This window comes from Bubalus bubalis, chromosome 13, assembly GCF_019923935.1.
Source record: "Bubalus bubalis isolate 160015118507 breed Murrah chromosome 13, NDDB_SH_1, whole genome shotgun sequence".
NCBI classification, from domain to species: Eukaryota; Metazoa; Chordata; class Mammalia; order Artiodactyla; family Bovidae; genus Bubalus; species Bubalus bubalis.
Genome location: NC_059169.1, coordinates 68,359,792 through 68,382,205, shown reverse-complemented (window position 1 = coordinate 68,382,205; position 22,414 = coordinate 68,359,792). Strand labels below are relative to the sequence as shown.

Here is a 22,414-nt window from a genome sequence, read left to right as displayed (position 1 = left end):
AGGGAATACTTCTGATGAGTAAACAGAAGGCATTTGAGTCCCCCGTTGGGCTTCCCAGGTGGCGCTAGTGGTAAAGAACCCACCTGCCGGTGCAGGAGACGTAAGAGACATGGGTTCAACCCCTGGGTCGGGAAGATCCCCTGGAGAAGGGAATGGCTACCCATTCCAGCATTCTTGCCTGGAGAATCGCATGGACAGAGGAGCCTGGCGGGCTACAGTCCACAGGGTCGAAAGGAGTTGGACACGACTGAAGCGACTTAGTGCTCTCACACACACATCATACCACTCGGGGAGGACGAGTGTCTGTGGGCTCAGGCCCTTCCCCAGCCCTCCCTCTGGACACTGAGGCCCAGTCAGCAGCCTCTGAGAAGCCCAGTCTTGGTCCTGTGACCTGTGGACCACAGATGGCTGACCACACCCTGACCCAGATGCTGGACTCAGGTGGTGACCTTGGAGCGCAGACTCGGCCAGTGCACAGGTTGATGTGAGGACTGTCAGGGTGATGTCCTGCGGGGATGAGAGGCTGGTGGTTCTCCACTGGCTGATGGAGCTACCTGGTCAGGCAAGGCTGGGCATGTCTCCCACCAGGAAGTGACACAAGATAAAAAGCCGCCATCTCCCAACAGCCCTGGCCCGAGGGCCTCCTGGGGTGCTCGGCGGAGGACACCCCCCCTTTCCATTTACAACAGGAGGCTGCCAGATGTCCTCAGCTCCCCCCGCCCCCAACCGGCAGGCGGGCCTGCTGCACCTCTCCCCGCCTGGTCTCCGTGGGATGCAATGGAGCACGATGCACCCCCTTCTCCATGGGGATGTGGGTGTATCAAAAATAAGACCAGAAGGCTGTAAGGTCTGAGGGCCCAATACCTGCATTTAATGAGATAGCACCATTTGCTTCCCATAGACATGTATCCGCAGCGGTGTTCAGGGCTGAACAGATGTCCCGTGCAGGTGTTCCCTAATTTATCAACCTACTCTCCGAGCACCAGTGCTGGGACGAGCAACCTCATTTTCCGCATCTCTTAGGATGAATTCCAAGGATGTAGATACAGATATTAAGGCCTCTGCTAAACCAGCTTTCAGAAGGTGACAGCAAGTGTATGAGAGCCTGCCTCTCACTAGACTGTGGCCAGGCCCAGCCGGGACGTCCCAGCCCCTCTGTGTGCCTCAGTTTCCCCAAATGTAAATGGGCATGGTGGTAGTGCCCACCCCAGGAGGGGGTGAGGGCACAGGTGATGGTATGGAGACAGCGCTGGGAGCAGCTCTGGGCCCTCAAGTGTCCCAGGCGTTCTGCCACGGCTGCTGTTTTCAGTTCCCTTGCTGGGGGAGGAGGAAAGAGCTACAGAGCCCAAGTGATATGCTGAGGTCTCAGAGGTGGGAGGGACTGACCCCGCAGAGAGTTCTGTTCTCCCTCCCTCTTTTTCCACGCTTCCAGAGAATTCCACCTGTCCCCTTAGTGATTGTTACTTCCCCTTGTGCATTCACTATTTCTAGAAACCCGGGCAGTGGGGAGGTGGCCTGGCCTATCCCCATGTCCCCAGCATATCCCATAACACTGGGTGTGGACCAAGCACCCTCTGTCCCAAGGGAGGGGTCCCCAGCCATACCCCAACCCGGGCGCCACCCACTCCCTGGGCCATGCACACGTTGAGCAGACTGACCACACCAACTCTGCCTCTGAGGACCAGGCTTCTCCCTCCCCAGTCCCAGTCTGCCCAGCTCCCGCAGAAACGAAGCCATTCCTCATCCTCCTGATACCAGTTCTAGGTCATTCCTGGGGAGAGTCCATCCTGCGGCTGCCCAGATATTTTTAGATGAAACGTGGGCAGCAGGGAACTTAAAGACCTACCTGGGGTGTCGACCCAGCCGGGATGCATGCATGAGAAGTGGATGGCTGGGTGCGCTCGGGCCCACCGCTCCGTCAGAACCACCTGCTGCCTCTGGACGGGGTGAGGGTAAACAGATGGAAGGGGGAAGCAGGGGGGCTGAGGGTGTGCAGAGCCCCCATCCCCCGCCCTCCACAAAGTCAGATCGCAACTTCCTCTAGAATCATCGGCTCTTCACCCAGCGAGCTCTGGCTGTGACCCAGGGCTGCGTCCTGGCCCCGCCATCTGAGACGCAGACAGACCAGCAGCAGGAATGAGGCTGCCCGTGGCCTGGGGGCTTCCTCCTCCCTCCCCCGAGGAAAGTACACCCACAGCGCCCTCTCGCTGTTAATGTATTTGCTGCTGGACGCGAGCGCGGTGGGAGCACAGAGCACCCCCGGCCCCGCGCCCTGCAGGCACTGAGTGGGTGTCTGCGGACACGTGAAGGAACCTTGGAGTGTGGGAACTGTCCTGAGAGACTTAGAGAATGCATCTGCTGCAAATTTCTTTAAAAATCGCCAAGTACCCCCACATAAAGCCTCAGCTGTGTGGAGGCCACTGCCCCCTCCCAGGGCGGTTAGATTACATTTTACAAAGAGCTCCACCTGGGCCCCATTTATGGAGTGAGTGCTTTGTCCCCAGGTTCCCTCGAAAATCTGTAGAGAAGCCTGGTGCCTCTGATTGGTGGGATGTTGAGTCATGACAAGTCACCCACCAGGAGCTGGTCTGGGGGTTGGTGAGCGAAAGTGGGGCAGAGAACCGGGGTACAGAGAGAGGGGGGTGGGACAGGACTCCCCTGTGAACAAGAGGGAAACTGTGGGCGAGGGCAGCTTCACAAACCACCAGGGAGCCCCCCACCAGGTGAACTGAAGGGCAGGAACGGTGAATGTGGCAGGTATACAGCCGGCTCCTAGAACAGCTGTGATAAGCTGAGACACAGAACTTTCTGTTCTGAGTGGCCATGAGACCAGACCTCTGCACTTCCGTGTCTTCAGAACTGGATGTGCATCCCCCTCAGTGGGGCTTCCCAGGTGGCGCTAATGGTAGAGAACCTGCCTGCCAGTGCAGGAGACATGAGAGACACAGGTTCGATTCCTGGGCCGGGAAGATCCCCTGGAAGAGGGCATGACAACCCACCCCAGTATTCTTGCCTGGAGAATCCCTTGCACAGAGGAGCCTGGTGGGCTACAGTCCATGGGGTTGCAAAGAGTCAGACACGACTGAAGCAACTGAGGGCATACCCCACAAAGGGAGCCAGAAACCCAGCACGGTTCTGGTGGTATCCATCCAACCTGTGAGCAGGGGCTGCCCAGGGGGAGAGAAGGTACCCCCTGGGTCCATTTCCTCTCTGAGCCACGCAGGACAAGGAGCCTCTGCTGGGTCCTGCTGTGGGGATCACCTGCTCTCACCACCCTCTTTGTGGGTCTGAGATATTCGGGAAGAGAGGTGGCAGCTTTTGTGGCTCCTCCTTGGGGTGAGCTGAAGCCCTGCACCTCCACCCTGGTCCAGGCAGAGCTGAGCTGGCCTTCTGATGGAGAAGAGGATTTTCTCTCCTGTGAGGGACATTCAGGTGCTCTGGGAATTAGATCCAAGCCATTGTGTATCCCAGAACAAGCCTTCCATGGAGAAGAGCCCAGGAGACCGTGTTGAGAACAGCCCCTCGCTTACTTTGTTCTGTGCATAGACCATGGTGCCATCGGACGCTGTCCTTTCTGACTGCGGGTCATCGGTGTTCAGTTTCTGAACCAACATTCCTCCAGAGGACACTGTTATCTGCAGTAAATGGAGATTTGTGAAGAAAAGTTCGTAATACCTTCCCATCCCCCTTCTCCGTGTATCTGTTTCTTATTGCTCTTGCGACAAATGACCACAGACTAAGAGGCTTACAAAAGCGCAGGTGAATTCCCCCCAGCTCTGGAAGCCAGAGGTCTGAAATGTGTCTTGTGGGGCTAAAATCGAAGTATCAGCAGAGACCTTCTGACAGTTTGAGGGGGAAATTCACTCCTTGGCTTCTCCGGCTTCCGGAGGCCACTCGTAGGCCTCGGTTTGTGGCCGTACCACCCTGACGACCTCTGCTTCCATCCTCACGTCTCCTCTGACTCGGGCCCTCTTCTGAGGACCCTGGGGCTGCACTGGCCCACCTGGATAATCCACGAAACCCACCCCCCATCTCATGATCCTTCACTAATCACATCTGCAGAGTCTCTTCTGCCACGTCAAGGTGACACAGCCCCAGGAACTGGGACCTGGACCTCGGGGATCCAGGGAGGTCATTATTTGCCCCCCACACCCCCCACAGCAGAGAGAAGGCAGCCTGCATAAACTGCCCTCTTCCTGACTTCTCTCATTTCTGTCATGTTAACCCATTAGCCGTTAACTCCATAGCTGTCCCCTCCCACTCGAGTGGCAGATTCTCCAGGAAGTATACCCACCCACCCCTGCCTGCCTCCCCAACTCCCCCCTTTCCCAGTGCTTTGCCAGCTCTTGGATGACTTTGGGGAGGAGACTTCGGTGAGGGCTGGGGTTTTGAACGTGGCCCTTTGCATGGCTCTGCCTCCCTTTTCATGGGCTCTGTGTGCAACAACCCAGCCAGGATGAGAGGCAGGAGCAGGGGACGTGGAGGAGCCCCTGAGAGCAAGAGGGAGCTGGGTGGACAGCCGGCTCCCAGGAAGCCTCTACTGCCAGAAGGGGCATCCTGGAAGCCCAGGCCGTGCCTCCGGAGCTCCGCAAGTATGCGTGTCCATGGGACAAAGCCCCAGGCCGACCCTCACCTAGGCCTGGACCCCTGCCCGCTGCATCAGCAACTCCCCAGACCCACCTGGATGCTGCCTGGGCCGGCGCACCACTGCTGGATCTCAGGTTATCAAACCTCAAGGCCTCTGGACCCTGGGGGCCAAATTTGGCCCTGACTGTGGACGTGGACAGCACGCCCCCACCTCGGGACAGTTGGGGCCGCAAATGTAGGACCACTGATTGCCCAACCGGGACAGAGTTGCTGACTTACAAGACATCCCCAAAGTCAACTCACCACTCTGGGGTCGTGTTCTTTCTCCAAGACAGGGATCAGGGCGGTTGTGAGAACATATACACCTGGGGGGGCACAGAGCATTCGTGAGGTCTCGGGGGCCGCCGGGGGCCGGGACCCCTCCTGTTAGATGGCCCTGGGGTGGAGGCAAGGTGGCGCCCTTACCTGACTCCTCCAGGCGAGCAGCAAGTGGCTGCCTGAGCCGCAGTCTCCTCCTCTTGGAGGGTTTTTATTTCAGCATGGAACCAGCCCTGTATTGCCGTTACTCACTAGCCTGTCCCTTCTCCAGCCTCACAGAGGTTTCCTTTCCCCAGGATTGGAACAAAGATGCCTTAGAACCTCAGACACCAAGACGAAAAGATGTCCACACCAGAGAAAGAAAAAAAGCAAACTGCACAACAGTCTGTGAGCCCACTTTGAGGAGGAAAAAAAAATGTATATAGACACACGTGTTCTTTAGGTCTAGCCTGTACATGGAAAAATATGAAGCGGAAACAGGACACGCAGCAACACAGCTCAGGCCCCAAGGGTGGGATTAATAAAATATTTCCTTCCTTTACTGGACATTTCTGTACGGTTTGAACTTGAATATTTTTACAATGAGCATAGCATCTTACGATTATTTCTGTAATCATAAAGCCATATATATAACATTTTTAATGAAATGAGAAAGATACTGTTGAAGTGTTATTTGACATGGAAAGATATTCACAGTATACGGAATGAAGCATTATACAATGGCAGGAAGAACAGAATTCCATTTTTGTGAAAAAAGGTGTGTCAAAATGAGAAAGTATCTGCAAGGATGATATTTTGGTGCGCTAAAATGTTTAAAATGCTTCTTTCTGAGTGGACAATTATTATGTCTAAGTGTTAGTTTCTCAGTCATGTCTGACTCTTTTCGATCCTGTGGACTGTAGCCCACCAGGCTCCTCTGTCCATGGGATTCTCCAGACAGGAATACTGGAGTGGGTAGCCATTCCCTTCTCCAGGGGATCTTCCCGACTCAGGGAAGGAACCCCAGTCTCCTGCATTGTAGGGGGATTCTTTACTGTCTGACCCACCAGGTTATGTCTATGTTCTTATGTTTATCTGTATTTTTTTTCCCCAAACAATGAACATATATTACCTTGTGTTACGGGGTGGTGGGGGGAGGGGGAGTGGGTTTAAATGAAAGCCCCGGACTCTTTCCTGAGTCACTCCTCAATTCATGCCTGACCAGCTCTCCCCACCTGGAGCCCAGCACGTGTCCCACCCTGCACCCAAGCTCACGGGAGCAGCCTGGCACCGTGGGGAGGGCACTGGGGGAGCCAGCAGTCTGGATTTGAGTCCTGGCTGGCACCTGCCCGCGGCGCGACCAGGGGCAGGTCGCCGGAGCAGTACGGCCTGGGTTCCTTACGAAAAGGAGACGACAGCTGGCCAGCCCACCTCCTGGGATCAGAGGGTTTGTGCCTGAGAACTGGAATGCTCTCTGTGGGCACTGGTTGTTGCCATTTTCTTTATCATTATTACTATTATTATTAGCGATTCTCAGTTGTGCCTGTCACCTCACACAGCATTCTCAGTTCTCCATACCCCGAATCGTTGCTGGAGGGGCCAGCCTTGTTAATATTTGTGCTTGTTTGTTTTTAATATTCGTGATTTTTAATGTCTGGTGAACGCTGGGCCTCCGACAGCTGTTCGCCTCCATGCGGTGGCCTTAAACCCTTCCTTTGCATTCACTGCTGGTGACTCTCTCTCTGATTTAATTTGCGAGAAGTAGAAAGGACTTCTGCCAAAAGCTATCAGCCCTGCCACGACAGATAGTCGTAAATGACTCCTTGGCGGAAAGGAAAGGAAAGCTGGAAGCAGGTTCCACGCGGAAGCCTTCACCCTCTCCCTGAGAGACTCCAGTGCTTCCCTCCAGGATCAGACTTGCTCACCCCGCTGACCCAGCACACCTCCAGGATGGATGAGAGCTGGGGGGCCCCTTTGCGCCTCTCCCCAAAGCCCAGGAAACACTGATGTATTTTGTTTTCTGCTTCATCCTCTGCGAGAATATGCTGTATCCATTTAGATGCTAGTAGACTTACCCTGCGGGGTTTCCCTGGTGGCTCCCTGGTAAAGAATCTGCCTGCAATGCAGGAGACGTGGGTTCAATCCCTGAGTCGGGAAGATCCCCTGGAGAAAGGAAATGGCAACCCATTCAAGTATTCTTGCTTGCAGCATTTCATGGACAGAGGAGCCTGGCAGGCTACAGTCCATGGGGTCACAAAAGAGTTGGACACGACTGAAGGACTGACACTTTCAGAGTTACCCTGTAGAAAGATTAGCTGGGCCACTCATCCTCACCTGTAGGGCACAGCCAGGTAGTAGGTGCTTTCTAAAAACTCCTGGAGAAACTGCAGTTTTTAACAACAGGCCTTCCGGGGCCTCTTCTATCTTAAAAAAAGAAAAAAAAAAAACCCAACAGATCTCCCTGCAGGTCATCGCAGAGTGCTCATCTCAGTGCTGAGTGAGGACCTAGAAGGGGACGATGGTGGGGGGAGGGGAGGAGATTCAAGAGGGTGGGGATATGTGTGCACCTATGGCTGATCCATGGTGTTGTACAGCAAAAACTAACAACACTGTAAAGCGACTACACTCCAATTAAAAAAAAAATCTCCCTCATTCCAAGTTCCCCACCCTACTTCCTGGGGCCCAGCTACACCCCCAAGCAGATCTGAGCCATCATGCACGTTTTTTTGCCTCCTGGGTCTCCAGCTTTATCATTTCAAAACACATGTGTCACTCTTCACATGCAGCAAGCATTTCTCCTCCCTCAGAAGGAGATGAAGCCTCTCTTTCCTGCCATAAGCAATTTAGAATCCTCCAGCCTCCTAGCCTCCCTTCTGAGGCCCCTCCTATGTGCCTTCCACATCTTTTCAGGCCAGCAAAGAGAAACACAAGAAAAATCTGCGAAATGCCCTGTATAACTTCCTTGTTCCTGTTCCCTCCTGCCTATAAAATTTCTAGACTTGTACAGCTTTTTCATGCCCCATCTACTGCTAAATGGATGCTCCCCAATTTTATCAATCTCTGATTAAAGCCAATAAGAAGTTTTTAAAAAAATTGCTCAATTAATAACATAAAAATGTAAAAGTAATATGTATGTATATGTTTGGGGTCCCCTGGTGACTCAGATGGTAAAGAATCTGCCTGCAATGCAGGAGAGCCAGGTTCAGTCCCTGGGTGGGGAAGATCCCCTGGAGAAGGGAATGGCTACCCACTCCAGTATTGTTGCCTGGAGAATCCCATGAACAGAAGAGCCTGGCGGCTACAGTCCATGGGGTCACAAAGAGTTGAACACGACTGAGTGACTAACACTTTCGCTTCATGTATATATTTATATATTTTTTTAATGAAAAGAATTGGAATTAAGACAATCCCAAAGAGGTTCTGTGACTTTTCCAAGTTCCCAGCAAGTCCATGCAGAGTGGAAAACAGATGGCAAATCTTTTTTTCTTTTTAATCTCTCTTTCCTTGAGTCATTAAACCACAGAGTCCCAGCCTACTGAAGTGCCAAGGGAGTAGGAATGATTCCCTTGTCTGCAAGTCACTGTTCCCTGGGGATGAACTTGGTGCCAGGAGCTCCTCGCCCAGCTCACAGATCCTACCACCGGCCCGCACTCTCCTGCCCCAAAGCCCTACAACGCTCCAGGCTCCCAATCAGATTAAGCAGAAAACTCCTCCACCTGGCATGGTGGACTTCTTCTGAAAATGTGCCCCCCCGCCTTGAGGGGTGACCCCCGTATCCTGTTTATCACAACACACACCGAGTCGTGACCCTGGGCCTGGCACTGTTGTTGAGCCATGTGGCCTCAACCACATGGACAGAGCAGACTGAGTTAGAGGTGACCCTGACCTTAGCAGGAGACCTGGGTTCAATCCCTGGGTCGGGAAGATCCCCTGGAGAAGGAAATGGCACCCCACTCCAGTATCCTTGCCTGGAGAATCCCATGAACAGAGGAGCCTAGTGGGCTACAGTCCATGAGGTCCCAAAAGTCGGACACGACTGAGCGATCAGCACTTTCTCTTCTTCCTGATCTGAGCTGTGCCAGTCGAACTCTCCCTCCAAGCATGTGGACACAGGACCCTTGACTCAGCGGCCCCCATATTTGGCCCGTGGGTATGGACAAGCAGACACAGGGAGGGCTAGGATGGAGTCTGTGGACAACGGTCCCAGAGAAACGGAAAGTTCGCCCGGTCCTCATGCTCTCCTGTCCTGTCCCTGACGCCCCCCCAAAGCCCAGCTGTGCCTCCACCACTGAGTTCTATGAAGGCCACCCTTGCGTCCCCCTCCAGGAGGTCAATTCTGTTTAGTCAGCTTGTGTGGGTTCCTGCTCCTGGTAACCAGACAATCGCTGACACACTGGGCTTGTCTTAGCTAGAAAACCCACCCATTCGCCTGTGCCATCAGCTCATGGGAATATCCCTTGGAAGGCACAGGCAGGCTCTGCTGGAAATGGCTGTGGGTGTCTTTGGCCATTTCAGTGCTATCAGGAACCAGTTCTGTAACTTCTGTTCCTCCAAGGCTGACTAGCTAAGACCAGGGACATTTGGGGGATTCTGAGCTTTGATGTGGAAAGAAAAAAATAAATAAATAAAAAGGAGAAGCTATTTTAGAGTCTGGGCTCCTGGGGGAGGCAGGCCTGGGTGTAGGGAAGACACCTTCAGCCATGGGATAATGTGCCCAAGCTGAGGCTGCTCCCAGTAATAAGGAAAGTGATTCATTATCATTATGACTCATTAGTATTTTAAATTTACACAATGCCTTCCTTCCAAGGAACTCATTATGTCGATGGAAGTTCATTACGAGAAGGAGATTTGGGAGTGGATTTATGTTGGACACAGTCTTCTAAATACAGCAACAAGGACCTTTATGACATGGGTACATGACTTGAAGCAAATCTCTCTCTATAAGCTAATTAGGAAGGGATGCTAAACTGTGTCAAGCTGGGCGATGCTGGAGGACAGATGCGTAGTCCTCTTAAAGCGTTGCAGAAACCACAGTTCCATCCAAATATTAAATTTATGGGGCCCCTGAAACCATACCATAGCATGGGTATGATATATTTCAATAGCATTAAAATAGTTGTTTGATGAGAAAAATATACTGCAGCGTTCAGACTTAGCACAGAGAACTGATTGGAGATTCTATTAAAAGAAACCTTTAAAACCAGCTTGAATTAAAGTCATTTTGGTTACTAGGTGGGTATATTTGGGTCCATGCTTTACCAGTTGTACTATCTGCTGGGGAAAATAATTGTCCTTCTACCCCTGGGAAGTTACTGGTGTGGATTTTAAAGGAGCAGACAGCTGCATGGGGAATACCATTTGGTATTTGTCCCACGGGTACAGTAACACAAACATCCCACAGTGAGCCCCGGGGCCTCACACACTCACTTTACAAATTATATAAAGACCATTTCAAAGATCATATTACGGGGAAAGCTGGCAGCACAGAGTCCCAGAGAAAATGAGGAAGCAGGACCAAGCTGAGTCCTGCTCTCAGTAATAAGGAAGATAATTCGAGTCATCAACTTCCCGTGGGGCATTTACTCTTGGTTTGGGGTCAGACAGCGTGAGGGGAAGTCAGATCTTTTCCCCGTGCCCCCAACCTCAACTTCCCCCTCTGCCTGCCACTTCCAGTTCCACGTTTTAAATACCAGTGGCTGCATGTGTGCTAAGTCGCTTCAGTCGTGTCCAACTCTTTGCGACCCCATGGACTGTAGCCCACCAGGCTCCTCTGTCCATGGGAGTCTCCAGGCAAGAATCCTGGAGTGGGTTGCCATGCCCTCCTCCAGGGGATCTTCCTGACCCAGGGATTGAACCCGTGTGTCCCGTGTCTCCCGTACTGCAGACAGATTCTTTACCCCTGAGCCACGGGGGAAGCCCCTTTAAATGCCAGACCCAGTACTAAGTACTGAGAGGGATCCTCGCCTCGAGGTGTTCACCAGGCACTAACACGTTGCCATGTAATGAACCTGCAAGAGGCCAGTGCTGTGCGGAAGTGTGGGGGCCGCTGTGAGCACGGGGGGCGGGGTGGGGGTGCGACAGAGCCACAGTAGCGATGACGCCTGAGCTAAGACTGAGAGGAGAGGCAGAGTGTGGGAGGGGCAGGGCTGGGAAGGAGGGTGACCAGGCGTGGGGTGCAGTCTGTGCAAAGAGCCTGGGGGTGGAGGGTTCACTCAAGGGCGGTGGAAGCCGAGAGCAGCCAGAGAGCCTTGTTTAAACGTGGGGACAGACCTCTGTGAGCTCTAATGGGAAGGAGCCATCTGGGGGTGGGGGTGGTGGTGCCTGGCACCTGTCTTGGGCTCCAGGTCACCCAGAGAGGTGAAAATGTCATCAGTTCCTTGTCCTCCCCAGGCCATCCGAGGTCTGAGCCTGAGGACTCTTGTTGCTTAGTCGCTCAGTCGCTCTTTGGGACTCCATGGACTATAGCCCGACAGGCTCCTCTGTCCATGGGACTTCCCAGGCAAGAATACTAGAGTGGGTTGCCATGCCCTCCTCCAGGGGATCTTCCCAACCCAGGGATCGAACCCAGGTCTCCTGCATTGCAGGCAGATTCTTAACCCCTGAAGCCACCAGGGAGGCCCGTGCCTCAGGATGCTAGAGGCTAAAGCAGTGTTTCTGGTGCAGGATGACTGAATCTGCTCCCTGCTGTCACACCTGAGAGGGAGACTGTTGCCACTACACCTGGGACACAGGGAAAGCTCCTGCTTTACAGCAGGGAGAACGCACGCTCATTAAAAGCATGAAGGTACTTAATTGGGATTTTGTTTTTAAGATTCCTCAAATAAGCACTTGCTTGAATGGCTGTGGGTAGCACTCCTTGAAAAACACCCATGGAACCCCAACCAGATCATCAGACAAGGTTCTGAGCCCCCAGGACAGGATGGGGCTGGGCACCTTGCTGGCTCCCTGGATTGGGGCCAGTGCTCCTTGGCTGGGAGAGTACGAGAGTGGTGCCCATGGGACCCTGAGAAAGATCACCCCAGCCTGAGCACCGCAGCAGCTCAGATACCACCCTGGAGAGGCAGGCAGGGCAGGTGGGGGGGGGGGTCCAGGCACACCATGGCCCAGGGGCTCAACTCTAGAAGGTTTTTCTGCCTCATCCCAAACAGCCTCGATAGCAGCAGAAAACCAAAGCCTACGGGTGAATGACCTCTGACTTCTGGGACTCTGACCCCGACCTCTGCGCAGCACTGCACTGCATGGAAGATGCCACTGCGTGTCCTCCTCGCCAGCTGATAGTGCTGAGCACCCGCTGTCCCCAGGCCTGAGCCAGGTGACCTGTGCTCTAAGCTGGAGAGAAAACAGTGCCCTTTCTAGGAGTGTGTGGATTACCAAGGAGGGCACCTCAAATCCATCTTAATGAAGGATCTGCTTCTTACCAAGAAACAGACTCACTGTGCCCAGAGCTAAGATGCTGTCCTTTCTTTTTGCTTTATCTTATATATCTTTACATACAGTAAAACTCGTGTGTGTATGTGAGTGTGTATAGCTCTATGCGCTTTTGCCAATGCAGGTTGGGTAACTAACTATGCATTACATTGTAGAGTGATTCAGAACCATCCATCACCCCAAATATTCCCTCACAGTCACCTGGACCCTTTGTGGTCACACCCTCCTTGCATCCCTAACCCCCAGCGACCACTGATCTGTTCCCAGTCCCCAGAACGTCATGTAAATAGAATTGTATGATGCGTCCTTTTGAGTCTAGCTTGATTTTCACCAATGCATTGAAGATTTATCCACATTGCTGTAAATGTCCCTGTTTTGTTCCTTTTATTTGTGGCGCAGCATCCCATGCTGTGGAAGTACCACAGTTTATTCGCCAGTTGAAGGACAGCTGGGTTGTCTTCAGTTTAGGGTGATGAGGAATAAAAATAAGGTAGCTATAAACATTTGTGCTCATGTTTTTGTGTGAACATCTGATTTCTCCTGGGAACATAGCTTCCAACTCCTTCTTTAACCCTTGCCTCTAGCCTGTAAAGGTATCATGATCCCATTTTACAGAATGGGGATGTGAGGCTTGGGGAGGTTGAGGCAGTTTGCACACGTCACCAGAGGAGCTGGATCACAGGCTGAGCTCCTCGTAAGGGCCAGGCAGTGCCTGCCCTCAGTGATTCATGCCCTTTACTAGAAACCACCTATTGATGGGTGACTTCTATGGTGCTAAGACAGAGTCACAGAGGGTGCTCTGGGAGCCAAGAGCAGGAGCCCTGGCCAAGCTCCAGGCTAGGGGTGCTCCCCACAGAGTCACAGAGAAGTGAAAGTGAGCCAGGAAGGGGACATTCCAGGCAGAGGAGCCTCAGAGATAAAAGCATGGAGGTCATGGGCTGACTAGGGGCTTCCCTGGGGGTCCAGTGGCTAAGATTTTGAGTGCCCAAAGCATGGGGCCCGAGTTCAATCCCTGGTTAGGGAACTAGATCCCACATGGCAGCAACTAAGACCCAGCACAGTCAAATAAGTAAATATTTCTAAAAATAATAATGCACTGGCAGAGGATCCATGTTGGGAAATAATGGAAATATGTCTGGGTGGATAGGGGAAGTACAATAACAAAGGACTGCAATTTCAGATTAAGGCATTTGGGTGTTACAGAAATATTACCTGACATTGCTGTACTGCTTACTATTCCCAGGTACTGTGTCTCTCTGGGAATCTTGAAAGTCTGGGAGCTGGAAGGTTTCAGGAACCAAGGATTATTGATAAGTGAGAATGCCTGGTGCCAAACACATTCAGTGTCTGAGGGCATATCCCTCAGAAGTACTGTTCTCTGCTTTCCTGGGGTCTGGACCCCAGTTCCCTTCATGGATGAAAAGAGAACTTACTGTATAGTTACTGAAATTGTCTGTGTGTCTGGCTGGCCCATTGGACCAGGAGTCCCTATAATTTCTGAATCCTTAGCACTGACCACAGCTTAGTGTGTGCTCTATAAATGTTTCCTGAACGGACAAAATATTTTGTTCATTAACATTTCAGGCTAATAGTTAATCACATCCTTAACTCAGAGGACCCATTTCCAAAGAATTAGAATGTAATAAAACAGACCCTTGTTGCAGATTATTGTTTGACCATATTCACCTCCTCTTCCCCACCTTCCTGGGAGGAGTATGTTTCCCTGACTCTTGATTCAGGGCTCTGTGAAATGACTTGTATTAGTGGTTAGATGTTAGCAGATCTGCTTGCAAGGTGCTTGCACACTTGGGCTTCTGCTGTTGCTGCTGGAACATACTGTGGCCAGCCTAATGGTCCAAGGAGGATACAAAGATTTGGAACATAATGTAGACCCTATTTGCTGAGATACCCTGCTGAGCCCAGCTGAGGTTAGTCCACCCAACAGATCGGCATAAGAGTTAGCAAGAAATACATGCTTATTATTGTGTTCCTCAGAGATCTGGGAGATGTCAGCAAGAGCTGACAGATACAACCCTATAGCAAAAATGTACCAACTATAATTTTATTTAGGAAGGTGAGTCACAGACTCTGGTTTCAAACTATTTCTGACCCTGTTTCCTTGTCTGTGAAATCTGTAGAGTTGTTAGGAGGACTGAATGAGATAATTCAAGAAAAACAGTGCAGCCCTGGCATGTGGAAAGTGTCCAGTGTGTACTTATTACCATTAGTATCATCACTATTAAGGTGGGGCTTCCCTGGTGGCTCAGCAGTAAAGAACCTGCCTGTTAATGCAAGAGATGCAGGTTCAAATCCTGGAAGATCAGGAAGGGTCAGGGAGGGTGAGGAAGATCCCCTGGAGAAGGAAATGGCAACCCACTCCAGGATTCTTGCCTGGGAAATCCCATGGACAGAGGAGCCTGGCAGGCTACAGTCCATGGGGTCGCAAAGAGTCAGATGTGACTTAGTGACTAAACAACAAAAACATATTAAGGTGTTTCTGGACCCTGGGTCCCTGCTTTCAGTAGCAGTTCCATGGATCTATGCCAGCAGTAGAAAGCTCCAGATAACAGAATGTGAAGTGAAGAGAACGTGAACATTTACTGCACACTGATGTATGTATGGGCTTCCCTGGTGGCTCAGTGGTAAAGAATCTGCCTGTAATGCAGGAGCCACAGGAGACTCAGGCTCGATCCCTGGGTCACGAAGATCCCCTGGAGGAGGGCACGGCAACCCACTCCAGCATTCTTGCCTGGAGAATCCCATGGACAGAGGAGTCTAGCAGGCTACAGTCCATAGAGTCGCCGAGTCGGACATGACTGGAAGCGACTTAGCACACACATGCTCGCACACACGATGTATGTATGGCCTTTCAAAATGACCTCAACTGAACTTCCCCACCTTCTACTAAAGGGCTGAGGCACCCCGCCTGTTTATTACAGCCAATTAATTGGTGACACAGCAGTTCTGGAGGACGTGGACAGCGTCCTCGTCTTGCGCCCCGTGGGTGAGAGGGGCTGAGACGTGGGTGAGAGTTTTAATCGGCTCGAGCTCGGGCTGTGGCCGGCTGCCAGCACAGCACTCAGCCAAGCGCCACCACCCCCTCCCCACATCTGTCTTCCCTCCTCGCAGGCTCTTAATGCCGCTGAATGCTAACAGGCAAAATGTATATGCTTGGAGAAAACCCAAAACCCAGGAGCAAGAACAGCAACCCAACAGAATCTGTCTCATGAGATCACTTCACCTCCACGCTTCATCTCCCCACAAAGCTGCCCCAGGCAGTTCCTTTTTGTTCCCCAGGAGAGTGAATGATGAAAAACCTCTCCAGGCCCCACCCACACCCACAAAAGGAGAAGGAGAGTGATTTCCAAAGTGTATCTAATTCATGTACTATGATATTGTCACGCAGAGCCACACACAGTCACAGGTTCTGACAGCATCTCAGTGATCCTCCACCAAACCTAAGGGTTTCCAAACCCTTAGAACCTGGTGATAAATTCTGCAGATGCTAGTATTGTCTTGTCCTCAGGGTTATCAGGAATCTACTGACGTCTGCCTGAGGACTGGAGGTATTTCTATCGGCCCAACTGAATCTTAGAAAACAGAAAACAATGTAACTCGTGTTGCATAATCGGGCTGAGAAAACATGTTTCGTATTAGAAAGGCAGCCAGCAATTTCCTAGGACTCAGACATAGGTCTGAGCTGTCCATTGGGCTCGGGACCTGCTCAAGAATAATAATATTTGAACCTCCTTGTATCTCCTCAGCTGTGAAGCAGAGAGACGTCTACCTGCCCTCCCGTCACTGAATTGCCTCTGTGTATATTGGACTCCATCTTCCCCTCTGGAGAGGATGAATAAATATTAAGCATGAGAATTATCAGGCTTCTCAGAGAAGTTGGAAAGATCAATGTTTCTAGCACAAGTAGGAAATGAAAATGAAGAGATATCAAGGTCCTTGGAAGCAGACCCGATCCATACAAAAGTACAACATAACCGGCTGTGTAATGAAAAAGGCAAAAAATAAAGGAAGTTCCCTGGCAGTCCAGTGGTTAAGACTCAGCACTTTCACTACTGTGACCTGAGTTCAATCCCTGGCTGGGGACCTAAGATCCCACAACCCATGCAGCTCAGGGAAAAAAAAAAAAAAGGCAGTCTTGGAGTCCATCAGATCTACCCACATTCTCAATCAATGCAGATTCCCAGGGGGTCCTCTAAGCAGTGCCCCAGCCCCACACCATGCTTCCCCAGCATGGCAGGTCTCCCCACTCCCAGGCTCCCTTAGCCCTTATTTCACATTAAAGCAGTTTCAGATCTGAGGGAGGAGATTCTGGGGGAGAGGCTGGCAGAACTGGTCCTGGTTATGAACATGGGCTCTGGAGGCAGATGGACTTGGCTTCAAATTCTGGCTCCTCCACTTGACCTTGGGCAAGTTACACAAGCTCCCTCAGTCCTAGCTTTTCCATCTGTAACTGTACAGGCAGGAATACCTCACTACAGGGCGGTGCTGCGGGTTCAATGACGTGTACACATCCCCTGCCCCCCCGGGCCTAGCACGCAGCACACACCTAGTGGGATGACGTTGGGTGCTGGACGGGTGGGTGGGAAGCAGCAGAGCTGGCTTCGTCTTGTGCAACCCCTTGTACTTTTTGAACAGAGGAGCCCCCACTTTTGTTTGCCACTGGGCCCTACAAATCACATAGCTGATCCTGGGGGTGCAGCCGACCTAGGAGGCCTGCTGCTAGGACCCCAGGAGTCCCTACCATCCAGGAGAGTCAGAAGGCAAACCCTGGCATGACCCCACATTCGTGTACTTCTGGTACTTTGGGCAAGGATACCGCATTTGGAACAAAGCAGAAGATGGGAACATTTTGTCCTAAACCTGCAGCATTTCATAGCAAGCTCCCAGAGATTTGTTTAAAAAGAAAGAAATGCAAGCTCAGAGCTGGGCAGAAGGGTCCTTCTCCACTCCCTATGTTCCCCTCCTCCTGGAGAGAGCACGATGAGCAACCTCCTTCGGCCCCTTCCTTCCCCCATCCCAAGGAGGTGAGCATTCCGGTAATAAATGTAGTACATTTGGGAGCAAGACACTGGGCTTCCTGGGAGGGGTTGGTGGTGTCTGTCTGGGATTATCCAGCATCAACAAAGCCAGCAAGGCTGTCTAATTCTGGGAGTTCAGCATTAAGGAAGCCATCTGGCTCTCACCTGAGCCACACCCTTCAACCAGCCTCATCAGCAACAACAGTGACTTAGGGCTTTCGTTCATTATTATTCTACTGCCTTACTCCTCACGCTGTTCAGTTCTTGGGTGGGAAGAGGTTGCTATCTAATGGTCACCCTCAATGACCCCAGGAGCCACAGGAACCCCCACCATTCATCTTGTGACTTAGGATTAATTAAAACGCCTTATTAAAAGCCTCACTTCCTCAGAGGAAGCGGTATGGTCACCGGGGAGAATCTGAGATTCATTGCCTCTCCAAGGTGAAATCTCTCCAAGGCACTGAAATCGTCTACAGACGGTCCCCGTTTTACAACGGTTTGAATGATAATTTTTCGATGGTGTGAAGGCAATATGCATTCCTTAGAAACTGTATTTTGAATTTGGGGTTTTGAACTTTTCCTGAGCTGGTAATAAGCGGTAAGATGCTCTCTCAGGATGCGCAGCAAGTTCCCAGTCAGCCAAGCAATGACAAGAGTGAACAGCCTGCACATTTACAGCCACTCTGGGCCAGAAACCGCTCTGTTTTTCACTTGTAGCACAATATTTCATAAACATGAGAAATTCAATACTTTATTATAAACTAGGCTTTGTGTTAGATGATTTTGCCCAACTGTAGGCTAACGTTAAGTGTTCTAAGCCTATTTAAGGTTGGCTGGGCTGAGCAAGGATGTTCCATAGGTTAGGTGGATTAATGCATTTTCAGTTTACAACGTGATCAACCTACGCACGATGGGTTGACTGGGACCTAACCCCATCCCAAGTTGAGGAAGATCTGTATTCCAGACCCCTTGGTTCAAGGAGAAAAATCCAAAGAGGCTAAAATCCTGGCCCACTGGTTCTCAAACTTAAGTGTGCATCAGAATCGTCTGGAGGGCTCGTTCAAACGCAGATTTTTCAGCTCCATCCCAGTTTTGGATTCACTGGATCTCGGGGTAAGGCCCAAGAATGTGCATTTCCACCAAGTTCCCTGGTGATGGTCCAGGAACCCCACTTTGAGAATCACTCACCTGGCACAAAACGTGTGGGCCAGTTATTACAGAGCAGGGTCTGGAACCCGGGGGTCCTGTGTTCCAGGTAAACGAACGCCTTTCTAGGTCCATGTTCTTGTCTTACGGCTGCCCCTTCCTCAGCCCTGGCTGGGAGTTCTCTTGGCTGCAGTTTTCATACTTGCCCTCTCCACCTAAGGTGACCCTGCCCTCCTCACCAAAGTCATGTCTATAATGAGCCTTGAGCTTCCCAGGAGAAGACCACTTTAAGAATAGTATTTCCGGCACTAACGCATACTATAAAAAATAAGACAAGAGTGTTTTATGAAGAAAAAATAATGCATTTAAAGATAAAGTGAATACAATCAAGCTATGCACGAAGAACTCCAAAAGTTTATCACTACTTTCCTGATCCTTCTCCATTTATTTTGCTAAAAATATATAAGAGAGCCGCTTACACTTACCCAGAGTGTTGGTAGCAAAGTTTTTTTCGAGTCCGTCTTCCGTGAGCTCTCTCTTATTGACCATGCAACCTGCATTATTGATCTAGAAATTACAGTTCCCATTTCAAAATAAAGGAAAATAGGGCCAAGGGACCTGTTTCCACAACCCACAGCTCCACGCCACCACTGGTCACACATGTGTAGGATGACAACTCATGTTCTGCTCTACTGTCTCTTCACACCAAAACCACGTGTGCAGCCGGCTCAGCCATGGGACTGTGCGGAGACCTCCAGCGACTAAGGCTTGGCCAGGCAACCTGATTCACAATAAAGTGGCCTGGAAATCTGTCTAGACCAATGCTATCCAGCACAAGTATGTAATTTCAAGTTTTCTAGAAAGTAGTCACATTAAAAAGGTAAAGAGAAAAACAGCTTCTCCAAGTTATCTGAGGTGCTGTTTCCCAGGCTGCAGTCCTCATTTTGCCCCAAATAAAACGTAACTCACCCAAAAAGTAAATAAAAACATAAAAAGAAACGGGCAGAATTGATTTTAATAATGTATAATATTTAACTCACTATATCTAAAATAGTAGCATTTCAAGATGTAATCAACATAAAAATGTAATCAATATAAAAATGTTAGTTTACTTTTGTTTTTTTTTTTACCCTAAGTCTTCGACTTTGGTGGATTTTTACACTGATGGAACATCTCGGTTTGAACCAGCTACATTTCAAATGCTCTGTAGGTATATTGGACAGTGCAAGACTAGACTTGGGTCTGAACGAACATTTTGGAGCACATGAGAAACTATTTGGGCAGAAAAGCAGCTCAGCTCAAAGCAGAATATGTGGGAGGAGCAGAGGGACAGCAACCCACCCGAGTCTTCCAACTTTCTCTGTGGAGCAACTGACTGTGATTTGGTTGTCTGCAACAGGTGTTCTTTTGGACTAAGCTTTTTAATTTCCCCCGAGCCTCTAATTTTAATACATCAATCGCCAAATCTACAGAGTTCAAGAATGGCAGTACACAAATCATTTTATGAAAAAATGGAACTTTTCCATCACCCCCAAAGACCCAGTATAGGGTCCCTTCCTTTACTCACACATCCAAGCAACACGGTTAGAATGACTCTAATGAGTGAACCTGGTGACATGAACAGGCCTCCCCATCAAAGAGTCTCACTAAGGTGTCGCCGTAAAGATATACACACACACACACACGCACGCACGCACACGCACACACACACTCTTCATCCACACAGAGGAGAAACACACATGCATGAGTTTTATCCCCTATTTATGTTTACAAAGCTCACCAAGACATTGAGGGTATGTTCCTGCTTGAAATTTTCAACAAATTTCCAGATTGACTTGGGAACAGACAGGTCCACAATATGCAGAAAGATGTTCTAAACCAGAAAACAAAAGAAGTTGTAAAGCTTTTTTAAAAAATGTACTTTTTTCATTAAAAAGGGTTTAAAAAAAATCATTTGGAATGATAGAAAATGGAAAGTCTCACTGCTCAGAAGTACACAATTGTTCACAATTTCTTATGAATCACCCAGAAATACCTCAACTACATACAACATTTATACATACATGTTGTAGGCATTATATATAAACATATATCTATATACATATACTAAGCATTATATATACATATACATGTGTATGTGTAGCCCTTTTCCATATAAATAGATTCAGACTATACATTGTTCTATATCCTTCTCTTTCACTTAACAAGATGTTTTAGAGATTTTTTTCTTAAATATAAATCTACCTTATTTCTTTTAATGGCCACAAAACATTGCATAGATGTGTCATAGTTTCCTACCAATCATTTGGGGGGGTTTTGTCAACATTTTGTTCCTAAGAGAATATCTAGGGCACATCAGAACTATGAGGTGACAACTTCCTCTGTGACTCAGTCCTTGCTTACAATGTCAATCCCAGCCTTGTGCTATGGTTACCTCTGGACACAGCCCCACTCCCCCACCCCACCCTCCGTAGACTCACAACTCCCTGATGGAGGAGCCACATCGAGGGTGCCCCATGCCAGCGATGCACACACAGCCCTGCATGTAAATGAGCAATGCACTTTGGCTGTTGGGCCCTTTTTCCCAGCACATAAATGAAACTTGCATTCTCAGCACCCACTGAATGTCCCTGAGTTCAACGTCACTGAACGTTGCTAAGGCTCAGCGTCCCTGAACTCCAGCAGGCGTCAGAGACTTATCACCAACCCAGGGCAGAGATTTCTGCTGCTGGAAACTGACCTCCAGACAAGCCATAAAACCCATGATAAAGCAGAATTCAGTGCCCTGCCTCCGTTTCCCCAGCAACTGAGCCACTGAACCCAAGGAAGAATTTCTACTGATCTTAAAACATGTTGCCTCACCCTGAGACAAAGGCTCAGGGAATGAGAAACGTTACCATGACTCAGAAGGCCTGTAAGGAGCTTGAATGCCGTGTTCGGCTTAAGTCTGCCATAATTGAGTCTTCCTCTGCCTTCAAGGGAGAGGAAAAGCACTGTCCGTACAGGATTACACTCTTCTCAAAAGTCTCTGAAGGCCCTGGCCCAGCCAGAGTGAACACGAGGCTGTTGACTCACACCAGAGTCAGCCATGAGCCTCTTGAGGGCAGGCCAAGTCCGGACACCTAATCCTTTCATTCCAAGGCCTTCCCCGACATCACTGTAGGACCCCCTCCCATCCTGCAGGGCTGCGAAACACTCACAAAATCCAGGTTTGAAAACCAACAAAATTCAAGTGAGCTAAAATCAGTTTTACTCTGATCATCCCACAGTCTCCTTGAGTTTCCTAGAAGCACCCAAGGCATCTCAGAATTAAATAGAAGCAGCAGCAGGGAACAGGGAAATCAGCCATGAATTCTGGTGAAATGAAACGTCCTGAAAAGGTGAAAGGAATCATCTGGCTCCCTCTGCGAGAAACTAGGAAGACAGAGGTGCCCAGAAGAGGTCAGCTGTCCTCTGTGACCAGGAGAAGGAACCAGCCAGGTGCTGGTGTGTAAAAAACCCAGGGGCCCGGGTTGGAACTCTGGCCTGGAAACTAGATCCCACATGCTGCAATAAAGAATTCGAATGCCGCAACTAAGGATGGTGTGTGCTGAATGGAACCTGAACAAAATAATATCACTTCTAATTTTCAGATGAGGAAACTGAGGTTCAGGAAAGCCAAGCGCACTGTCTAGCCCACAAGGCTTCAGTGAGGGCAGAGCCCACCTCCTCCCCTCGTCCCCCTGACAAAGCTTCACAGACAGAGAGGAGCAGCTGATCCTGGGGTTCCCTCCCCTGTTCTGCGCACCTGCTCCTCCAGCAGCATCCCCATACTCGCTGCTGCTCCATCCGCCACCTACAATTGAGGGGCCCACAACTCCAAGTTTTAAGCTTTAAAAAAAATTTTTTTTAATTGGAGGATAATTGCTTTATCAACAATT

At 50.2% G+C, this 22,414-nt stretch overlaps 1 protein-coding gene across 7 annotated transcripts in view; it reads right to left on the bottom strand.

The window, feature by feature from the left end:
* The window catches only part of DHRS12 (dehydrogenase/reductase 12), a 40,714-nt gene that overhangs the window by 2,317 nt on the left and 15,983 nt on the right, over positions 1 to 22,414 (bottom strand). For 6 of the 7 annotated variants that reach the window (XM_025262954.3, XM_025262955.3, XM_006051906.4 and 3 more), the window contains 5 exons: positions 20,275 to 20,367; positions 18,980 to 19,061; positions 4,891 to 4,952; positions 3,531 to 3,635; positions 1,847 to 1,937 (listed from right to left, as the gene is read on the bottom strand). In XM_025262954.3, coding sequence (XP_025118739.3) covers positions 1,847 to 1,937; positions 3,531 to 3,635; positions 4,891 to 4,952; positions 18,980 to 19,061; positions 20,275 to 20,367 — 433 coding nt within the window. The remainder of the gene's footprint in view (positions 1 to 1,846; positions 1,938 to 3,530; positions 3,636 to 4,890; positions 4,953 to 18,979; positions 19,062 to 20,274; positions 20,368 to 22,414) is intronic. The other variant, XM_044926792.2, reaches the window with a different exon arrangement.